Source organism: Xenopus tropicalis, unplaced genomic scaffold, assembly GCF_000004195.4.
Source record: "Xenopus tropicalis strain Nigerian unplaced genomic scaffold, UCB_Xtro_10.0 Sca47, whole genome shotgun sequence".
NCBI classification, from domain to species: Eukaryota; Metazoa; Chordata; class Amphibia; order Anura; family Pipidae; genus Xenopus; species Xenopus tropicalis.
The window spans coordinates 1-10,052 of record NW_022279393.1 but is presented as its reverse complement, the minus strand read 5'-3'; the positions used below and the strand labels follow the sequence as shown (position 1 = coordinate 10,052).

The window sequence follows — 10,052 nt, the reverse complement described above, 5'->3', positions numbered from 1 at the left end:
CTGCAGGTGCTGCCCCTGGGCACAAGATGCTGCAGGTGTTGCTAGCAGTGGGCATGGGAGCCCTGGCACTGCTCCTGTTCGTGGTATGGCGGGTTCGTACAGATGGCGCGTGGGCACTCTGGTGGCACGATAATTACCTGGAGCGACTGCGAGACTTCACCAGCGGGCAGAGCCGGCCCATGCGGATCCTGCAGTTTGTACAGAGCGCAGCGGCGCCGGGAGATGCCAACAGCGCCATTTGTGCCGTGGATTCCTACTGTGCCAATGTAGAGTGGGCAATGAACGTGGGGGACAAGAAAGGTAAGGGACCCCTCTCTTCCTCCCATTGCCTTCCCCCCCTCTCTTAGCTGCCCCCCAGATTACTCGCCCCAACATTACTTAGGGCCCCCGGTGTAAATGCTGCCCTGGCTACGCAGCAGCCAATCAGAAAGAGACAGTGCAAAGGTTAATGGGGGGCCCTTGCTGGACTGGAATTAGTCCCCCTGATAAATAGACCCGGAGTTCCCTATCTGCCCCCTAGTGTGGCACTGGTCTCAATCTACTGAGCAGGAGTGGCGCCCCTGGTGTCACCAAGGGCCACAAGCTGCTGGTGGTCTATATGGGGGCAGGGGGGTTTGGGGAAGTCCCATTGGCTAGGTCGCTAGGATATAAAGCCCATAGCAATCAGTAGTCCGTTCTGCTTCCTTGCAAGGATGTGATAGGGACCTTAGATTGTAAGCTCACTGGGGCAGGGACTGATGGGAATGGGATAGGGACCTTAGATTGTAAGCTCACTGGGGCAGGGACTGATGGGAATGGGATAGGGACCTTAGATTGTAAGCTCACTGGAGCAGGGACTGATGGGAATGGGATAGGGACCTTAGATTGTAAGCTCACTGGGGCAGGGACTGATGGGAATGGGATAGGGACCTTAGATTGTAAGCTCACTGGCAGGGACTGATGGGAATGGATAGGGACCTTAGATTGTAAGGCTGATGGAATGGGATAGGACCTTAGATTGTAAGCTCACTGGGCAGGGACTGATGGGAATGGGATAGGGACCTTAGATTGTAACTCACTGGGGCAGGACTGAGGGAATGGGATAGGGACCTAGATTGTAAGCTCACTGGGGCAGGGACTGATGGGAATGGGATAGGGACCTTAGATTGTAAGCTCACTGGGGCAGGGGCTGATGGGAATGGGATAGGGACCTTAGATTGTAAGCTCACTGGGGCAGGGGCTGATGGGAATGGGATAGGGACCTTAGATTGTAAGCTCACTGGGGCAGGGACTGATGGGAATGGGATAGGGACCTTAGATTGTAAGCTCACTGGGGCAGGGACTGATGGGAATGGGATAGGGACCTTAGATTGTAAGCTCACTGGGTGCCCAACACCCTTTCTTTCCTCCATTCACCTGCCCCTTGCCCGCACCCCCATCTGTAAGTTCCTGTGCCCCCACTCTCTGCCCTGTGCCCCCCACTAACTGCCCTGTGCGGTTATTTCAGGGCAGATTCTGGACGCGGTGGTGCTGGCTGTTCGCCCTCGCTGGGTCCTGGAACTGGGCACATACTGTGGTTATTCCACCATGAGAATTGCCCGACTCCTGCCCCCAGGGGCCCGGCTTGTTACCCTCGAGATGAACCAACACTATGCGCAGGTGGCCAAGCAAATCCTCGGGCACGCGGGGCTGGATACCCAGGTGAGCCGGGGGTACTATTCATGGGGAAGGGGGTACTATTCATGGGGAAGGGGGTACTATTCATGGGAAGGGTACTTCATGGGGAAGGGGGTACTATTCATGGGGAAGGGGGTACTATCTATTCATGGGGAAGGGGGTATTATTCATGGGAAGGGGGTATTATTCATGGGAAGGGGGTATTATTCTAGGGAAGGGGGTATTATTTATAGGGAAGGGGGTATTATTCATGGGGAAGGGAGTATTATTCATGGGAAGGGGGTATTATTCATGGGAAGAGGGTATTATTTATGGGGAGGGGGTAATAGTAATGGGGAGGGGGTATTATTTATGGTTTGGGGGTAATAGTAATAAGGAGGGGGTAAATACTGGTGCAATTATGGAACTTACTCCTTTCTGTCTCCTCCCTGTCGGACCCCAATTGGTTCCTTACCTTCCTGGCCCCACCCTAGCTGAGCCCCAGCCCCGCCCCTCACACTCAGGGGGAGGAGCCTGTAGGGGGCGCCACTCAGTCACCCCAGGGCCGCTGGCGCTTACAGGAAGCTCTGATTTACACCACCCTGCACTGCCTGCAACTGCCCCTACAGCTCTTCTCCCGCCCCCCCCAGAACCCCCTGTCCCCCTTCTGCCCCAAAGCCACGGAAGAGACAGCTGAGAGACAGCCAGCAAAGCGGAGCAGCGCCTGTAAGGTGAGACCCCTCGGGTTACTGTGCCCCCCAATTGAACCCCCGGCTGGGGTAACGCGCAGGGGATTGTGGGTAAGAACTTTAATTGAACCAGCAGTCTCTCACCCCTTGACCGGGCATATTGGGTCTGTAACTGGGTTCTACTGGGCCAGCAGTCTCTCACCCCTTGGCCGGGCATATTGGGTCTGTAACTGGGTTCTACTGGGCCAACAGTCTCTCGCCCCTTGGCCGGCATATTGGGTCTGTAACTGGGTTCTACTGGGGCAGTTCTCACCCCTTGGCCGGGCATTTGGGTCTGTAACTGGGTTCTACTGGGCCAACAGTCTCTCACCCCTTGGCCGGGCCTGTAACTGGGTTCTACTGGGCCAACAGTCTCTCACCCCTTGGCCGGGCATATTGGGTCTGTAACTGGGTTCTACTGGGCCAGCAGTCTCTCACCCCTTGGCCGGGCATATTGGGTCTGTAACTGGGTTCTACTGGGCCAACAGTCTCTCACCCCTTGGCCGGGCATATTGGGTCTGTAACTGGGTTCTACTGGGCCAGCAGTCTCTCACCCCTTGGCCGGGCATATTGGGTCTGTAACTGGGTTCTACTGGGCCAGCAGTCTCTCACCCCTTGGCCGGGCATATTGGGTCTGTAACTGGGTTCTACTGGGCCAGCAGTCTCTCACCCCTTGGCCGGGCATATTGGGTCTGTAACTGGGTTCTACTGGGCCAACAGTCTCTCACCCCTTGGCCGGGCATATTGGGTCTGTAACTGGGTTCTACTGGGCCAGCAGTCTCACACCCCCTCGGCCGGGCATATTGGGTCTGTAACTGGGTTCTACTGGCCAACAGTCTCTCACCCCTTGGCCGGGCATATTGGGTCTGTAACTGGGTTCTACTGGGCCAACAGTCTCTCACCCCTTGGCCGGGCATATTGGGTCTGTAACTGGGTTCTACTGGGCCAGCAGTCTCTCACCCCTCGGCCGGGCATATTGGGTCTGTAACTGGGTTCTACTGGGCCAGCAGTCTCTCGCCCCTCGGCCGGGCATATTGGGTCTGTAACTGGGTTCTACTGGGCCAGCAGTCTCTCGCCCCTCGGCCGGGCATATTGGGTCTGTTACTGGGTTCTACTGGGCCAGCAGTCTCTCACCCCTTGGCCAGGCTCACTGTGCCCACTCTGTACCCACTCTCTATGCCCACTCTGTACCCACTCCCTGTGCCCACTCTGTACCCACTCCCTGTGCCCACTCTGTACCCACTCTCTATGCCCACTCTGTACCCACTCTCTATGCCCACTCTGTACCCACTCTCTATGCCAGGTGGATCTGCTGGTCGGTGCCAGTTCTGCCCTCATCCCGCAGCTGAAGAAGAAGTTTGAGATGGAAACGTTTGATCTGATCTTTATCGACCACTGGAAGGCGAGTTACCTGCCCGATGCCCGGCTGCTGGAGGTAAGTGCCCCCCATGTCTCTATTTGCCCCACAACTGTCTTAGCCCCTTTGTACGGACATTGGCACAACCGACAGCTGGAGCTTAGAGGGGGCGGAGCCTTCCTACCCCCCCCCATAGCCCATTTTATAAACGGCCTTCCTACCCCCCCATAGTCCATTTTGCCCCCCTCCATCAACTCTATCTCCATCTTCCCCGTAGGAATGCGGTTTGCTGGCGCCTGGCACCGTCCTATTGGCCGATAACGTTACCTGCCCCGGAGCCCCCGACTACCTACAGTACGTGAGAAACAGCCCCCGCTATCGGAGCGAGTACTTCCCGTGCCAGCTGGAGTACCTGCAGGTGGAGGATGGCATGGAGAAGTCGGTGTTCCTGGGCTGATCATTGGGTGGCACGGCTGTGCCAGGACTCTCCTATTGGCCAGTGCAACTTAGTCTCCTTAGCTAATCAAGTGGGGGGCACGAGAGAGTCACATGATGTGCTGGAAGGAACCCCATTGCGGGTGGTAGTGCCCCCATGCTACACTGGCTCAGAGACTGATACCCCCTGTGCAATGGGCAGCCGGTCGGTATGGGCAGCTAAAGGAACTTGCCCCAATGTTCCCTGATCCCCCAGCTCTTCCCTTTATACCCCAATAACCACTGTAGGTACCTGCCCATCATCCAATGGGAGTGTTGCACCGTGGGCATAGGGCAAACCAGTCTTCTGCCCCGTCACGTTGGCAAAACCCGGTTTTCTAATAAAACTCCTAATTCTCTAAATTCTCATTGGCACTGATTGGGCATCGCCCCGTTCCTTCTCTTTAGGGGGGGCATTGAGAGTGAACTGCTTCCCGGGCACTGCCCTCTGCTACTGGAAAGGCCGGCTGCTCGCCCTGGCACTGCCCTCTGCTACGGAGAAGGCCGGCTGCTTCCCGGGCACTGCCCTCTGCTACTGGAAAGGCCGGCTGCTCTCCCTGGCACTGCCCTCTGCTACGGGGAAGGCCGGCTGCTTCCCTGGCACTGCCCTCTGCTACGGGGAAGGCCGGCCGCTTCCCGGGCACTGCCCTCTGCTACGAGGAAGGCCGGCCGCTTCCCGGGCACTGCCCTCTGCTACGGGGAAGGCCGGCCGCTTCCCTGGCACTGCCCTCTGCTACGGGGAAGGCCGGCCGCTTCCCTGGCACTGCCCTCTGCTACGGGGAAGGCCGGCTGCTTCCCGGGCACTGCCCTCTGCTACGGGGAAGGCTGGCTGCTTCCCTGGCACTGCCCTCTGCTACGGGGAAGGCCGGCTGCTCTCCCTGGCACTGCCCTCTGCTACGGGGAAGGCCGGCTGCTGGCACTGCCCTCTGCTACGGGAAAGGCCGGCTGCTCTCCCTGGCACTGCCCTCTGCTACGGGAAAGGCCGGCCGCTTGCCCTGGCACTGCCCTCTGCTACGGGGAAGGCCGGCTGCTCTCCCTGGCACTGCCCTCTGCTACGGGAAAGGCCGGCCGCTTGCCCTGGCACTGCCCTCTGCTACGGGGAAGGCCGGCCGCTTGCCCTGGCACTGCCCTCTGCTACGGGGAAGGCCGGCCGCTTGCCCTGGCACTGCCCTCTGCTACGGGGAAGGCCGGCCGCTTGCCCTGGCACTGCCCTCTGCTACGGGGAAGACCCTATCGGTGCTGTGACCCCGGCTAAGCCCACAGTGAAGGTGCCCTGCCAGTATCACCCACGGGTGCCAGAGGGTTTAGTAGAGGTTTATGTCGCGGCCAATTAGGGCTCAGCAAGTCACTGCCAAATCCCATCAACCGCCTCCCCCTGCCCCTCCCCCACCGACCTACATTCTGGCATCTCATTACACTAATTACTGCTCGTTACCTGCCCCTGCCATGGATATACCCCCCCCCCCGGGCTCAGCGGGCAGCATTACGGGGCACTAACTGCATGGAGTGTGTGATCCCTCCCGCACCCTGTACAGGCACAGCCATTGGCTCCTGGGAATGTGTGTGGCCCTAAAATATTCCAGGGGGGACAGGGGTGCCCCAGCCTGATCTGTCTGAGGGGGGGGGAGGGGGTTTGGCATGGTTTCAGGGGGGGTTGGGACCCTTAGTGCATGGGCTAAATTCTATGTCCTCGGGGAATCCACTTCCACTATGGGCGCGGGGGCAAACGATGATTTTATCAAACTGACCACTGAGAAGGGACCACTTTTCATGTAAGACACGTGATAGGGGCAACAACGGAAGAAAAGCCCCTATAGAAGTTCCCTGACATTAGTAGGGATTGGCCATTGTATCACTGCCTGAACCTCATCTACACCCATCTTTAGCCCATCGGGAGAAATGTCACCTCCTAAAAACTGAATGGCGGAAGGCTGAAATTGCCCTGTTTGCAGCAGTCTGGGCAATACCTCCTTGCCCTGCCGCCTGAGAAAATCAATATATCGTCCAAACAGATGATTACAAACTGGTCAGTGAGGTCATGAAAAAGATCATTGAGAAAAAAACTGAAACGTTGCGGGGGCATCAGTGAGGCCAAGGGGCATTACCGAAATCCAAACTGCCCATAGCGAGCACGGAGCGCAGTCTTCCACTTGTTCCCAATTAAGTCCAACTTAGTACAAACTCGGGCAGATTTCAATCGATCAGTAAGTTGGGACACGAGTGGCAGAGGGTCTCTGACAGGTTATGCTGTTTAATTCCCGGGAATCTAGTGACACCCCAAATCCATTATATACAGTGGTCATGGGGAGTAGTGATACTGCCTCTCTCACTGTACATAATGGACTTGGGGTATCACTACCCCCCATGACCACTGTATATAATGGATTTGGGGTGTCACCCCAAGTCCATTATGTACAGTGAGAGAGGCAGTGACACCCCAAATCCATTACATACAGCGAAAAAGGGGTAGTGACACCCCAGATCCTTTATATACATTGAATGAAGGGTAGTGACACCACAGATCCATTATATACTGCTAGAGACAGTAGGCAGTAACACCTCAAAAACATTAAATGCAGTGAGAGGCAATTGGTTCTTGACACCCCAGACCCCCCCCCAACCCTGCCCAATAGAAGGTTACCTGATGGCCAGAGAGGCTTCCAGCTTTATATAGATGAAAATGAACCTCCGTAATGGTTTGCACTGCCATTACCCCACCTAGTGGTACATATGGGGATAGCACCCCAGCAGGAGGAACAGCAGCAGGACCCCCGACTCTGAAAGCAGCTGCGCGGTGGTTTTGGTGTGAGAATAAAATGGCGACTGGCAGAATGGGTGCGACAGTTACAGGCAAACACAAAAGCGGCAGTGAGTGCACCCACGGGCCCCATTCTATTTGTTGGCAAGGCCTTCAGCCCTTTGGTCAGGGGACCCCCCGGTGGCCCTTAGATTGTAAGCTCCACTGGGGCCAGAGAGCTGGGAATGATACAGAACCTCTGCACTGCGCGACATGATACCCCTTTATTTACACGGTTCGGTACTGCCCCAATGGGACTAATCCCACCATGACCAAACACACCCCAGATTCAGGCCCCCCCCTTGTGGCAGTAATTGGGCCCTGATTGCAGCCTGGGAGTGGCAGTCACATTGGGGGAGGGTAAGTGGCCCCTCTCTGCACATACCTGATTTATTGCCCTATGGGGGGGGGGGGCAGCTCCAAATTCATTCTGGCCTGGATCTACAGTCAGTGGCATGGGGGTGTTACTTGCCCTTTGACCCCCCACCCCCTTCCTTTCAGGGATTGACATGGTATAAAGTTCAGAGTTCCCCCAGGATCCAGCCCCCCAGCTCACTCGGCGCCCCCTGTAGGGTTAAATATCTTGTGCAGCAGCGAGCGGTTAGTCTGAGATTTCTCCTGCACTCGCTTGGCCAGTTCCAGTCTCTGCCTCGCTCTGTCCCCGGCTTTGCCCCCGGCTCTGCCCCCAGCTTTGCCCCCAGCTTTGCCCCCAGCCTTCAGAGACTGAATCTCCTCCTCTGTCTGGCGCTGAGTAAAGTTCCACTGCTTGTTGGCAGCGCCATCTGCCTCCCTGGCACCTCTGCGCTCCGCTTTGCTGAACTTCTTGCTCCGCTCCACGTTCTGCAGGTAGAAGTTGGTCTCCCTCTTGGCCTGAGACACCTCCGCCCTCATTCGCTGCTGCCTCACCTGTCGCTCCAGGGCCAATCGCTCGCTCAGGTGGGACCACTTGAACCGGTGCAGGTACTGTATGGGGCGAGAGGGAGGCGGGGTCAGAGCTTGTACCTGGCAGGGGGCGGGTTCTGTTAGGGAATGGATCAGGGAAGGTACTGTATGGGATGGGAGGTGTGGGTTCTGGTAGGGAATGGGAGGTTCTGTATGGGATGGGAGGTGTGGGTTCTGGTAGGGAATGGGAGGTACTGTATGGGCTGGGGGGTGTGGGTTCTGGTAGGGAATGGGAGGTACTGTATGGGCGGGGTTCTGGTAGGGAATGGGAGGTGTGGGTTCTGGTAGGGAATGGGAGGTACTGTATGGGCTGGGGTGGGTTCTGGTAGGGAATGGGAGGTTGTATGGGATGGGAGGTGTGGGTTCTGGTAGGGAATGGGAGGTACTGTATGGGCTGGATGGGGGTTCTAGGGAATGGGAGGTACTGTATGGGCTGGAGGGGTGTGGGTTCTGGTAGGGAATGGGGGTACTGTATGGGATGGGAGGTTTGGGTTCTGGTAGGGAATGGGAGGTACTGTATGGGATGGGAGGTTTGGGTTCTGGTAGGGAATGGGAGGTACTGTATGGGCTAGGGTTGTTGGGTTCTGGTAGGGAATGGGAGGTACTGTATGGGAGGGGTTTTGGGTTCTGGTAGGGAATGGGAGGTACTGGATATGGGAATTGGGTTCTGGTAGGGGATGGGAGGTACTGTATGGGCTGGAGGGGTGGGGGTTCTGGTAGGGATGGGAGGTTCTGGGGTCTGGTAGGGAATGGGAGGTACTGTATGGGCTGGGGGTGTGGGGTTCTGGTAGGGAATGGGCGGTTCTGTATGGGCTGGGGGTGGGGGTTCTGGTAGGGAATGGGAGGTTCTGTATGGGCTGGGGGGTGTGGGTTCTGGTAGGGAATGGGAGGTACTGTATGGGCTGGGGGGTGTGGGTTCTGGTAGGGAATGGGAGGTACTTATGGGCTGGGGGGTGTGGGTTCTGGTAGGGAATGGGAGGTTCTGTATGGGCTGGGGGTGGTGGGTTCTGGTAGGGAATGGGGTTCTGTATGGGCTGGGGGTGTGGGTTCTGGTAGGGAATGGCGGTTCTGTATGGGCTGGGGGGGTGTGGGTTCTGGTAGGGAATTGGCGGTTCTGTATGGGCTGGGGGTTCTGGTAGGAATGGGCGGTTCTGTATGGGCTGGGGGTGTGGGTTCTGGTAGGGAATGGGGTTCTGTATGGGCTGGGTTCTGGTAGGGAATGGGCGGTTCTGTATGGCTGGGGGTGTGGGTTCTGGTAGGGAATGGCGTTCTGTATGGGTTCGTTCTGTATGGGCTGGGGGGTGGGGTTCTGGTAGGGAATGGCGGTTCTGTATGGCTTGGGGGTGGGTTCTGGTGGGAATGGGCGGTTCTGTATGGGCTGGGGGTGTGGGTTCTGGTAGGGAATGGGCGGTTCTGTATGGGGCTGGGGTGTGGGTTCTGGTAGGGGAATGGCGGTTCTGTATGGCTGGGGGTGTGGGTTCTGGTAGGGAATGGGCGGTTCTGTATGGGCTGGGGGTGGGGGTTCTGGTAGGGAATGGGCGGTTCTGTATGGGCTGGGGTGGGGGTTCTGGTAGGGAATGGGCGGTTCTGTATGGGCTGGGGGTGTGGGTTCTGGTAGGAATGGGCGGTTCTGTATGGGCTGGGGGTGGGGGTTCTGGTAGGTATGGTTCTGTATGGGCTGGGGGTGTGGGTTCTGGTAGGGAATGGGCGGTTCTGTATGGGCTGGGGGGTGGGTTCTGGTAGGGAATGGGAGGTTCTGTATGGGCTGGGGGTGTGGGCGGTTCTGTGGGCTGGGTAGGGAATGGGCGTTCTGTATGGGCTGGGTGTGGGTGTGGGTTCGGTTCGTATATGGGCTGGGGGTGTGGGTTCTGGTAGGGAATGTTCTGTATGGCTGGGGGGTGTGGGTTCTGGTAGGGAATGGGCGGTTCTGTATGGGCTGGGGGTGTGGGTTCTGGTAGGGATCGGGTCACACACACCTTCATGTTCCACAGATCATCATGGAAGCGGTTCTTCTTGCGGGTGCCCATGGGGGCGCTATTCAGACTGGCAGCGACCAGCTTAGCGACCCGCTTGTCCCGGAACTCGACCCAACCCTCCGTGAAGTCCTTGGCATTGGTTC

The 10,052-nt window shown here is 57.5% G+C and overlaps 2 protein-coding genes across 3 annotated transcripts; one reads left to right on the top strand and one right to left on the bottom strand.

Moving 5' to 3' along the window:
* Nucleotides 1-6: 6 nt before the first annotated feature.
* LOC100498399 (catechol O-methyltransferase A) lies at nucleotides 7-4,557 on the top strand. 2 transcript variants are annotated; one of them, XM_031894917.1, is made up of 5 exons: nucleotides 7-300; nucleotides 1,487-1,680; nucleotides 2,130-2,366; nucleotides 3,667-3,798; nucleotides 3,998-4,557. In XM_031894917.1, the coding sequence occupies exons 1-5, from the start codon at nucleotides 27-29 to the stop codon at nucleotides 4,175-4,177; spliced, it is 1,017 nt and encodes a 338-aa protein (XP_031750777.1). In that variant the 5' UTR covers nucleotides 7-26; the 3' UTR covers nucleotides 4,178-4,557. The 2 variants fall into 2 exon arrangements, with proteins under 2 accessions (XP_031750777.1, XP_031750778.1); XM_031894918.1 differs by lacking the exon at nucleotides 2,130-2,366.
* Nucleotides 4,558-7,196: 2,639 nt separating this feature from the next.
* Nucleotides 7,197-10,052, bottom strand: abt1 (activator of basal transcription 1; the record flags this gene model as incomplete). Its single annotated transcript, NM_001247983.2, is given in 2 exon segments — nucleotides 7,197-7,954; nucleotides 9,910-10,052. Coding segments are annotated over 2 exon segments (554 nt in total), but the record flags the coding sequence as incomplete, so codon positions are not given.

Coding starts and splice junctions, on each gene's coding strand:
- LOC100498399 (XM_031894917.1), top strand. CDS start 27: ATGCTGCAGGTGTTGCTAGCAGTGGGCATGGGAGCCCTGGCACTGCTC. Junction 301..1,486: donor GAACGTGGGGGACAAGAAAG/GTAAGGGACCCC, acceptor CGGTTATTTCAG/GGCAGATTCTGGACGCGGTG. Junction 3,799..3,997: donor CCGATGCCCGGCTGCTGGAG/GTAAGTGCCCCC, acceptor TCTTCCCCGTAG/GAATGCGGTTTGCTGGCGCC.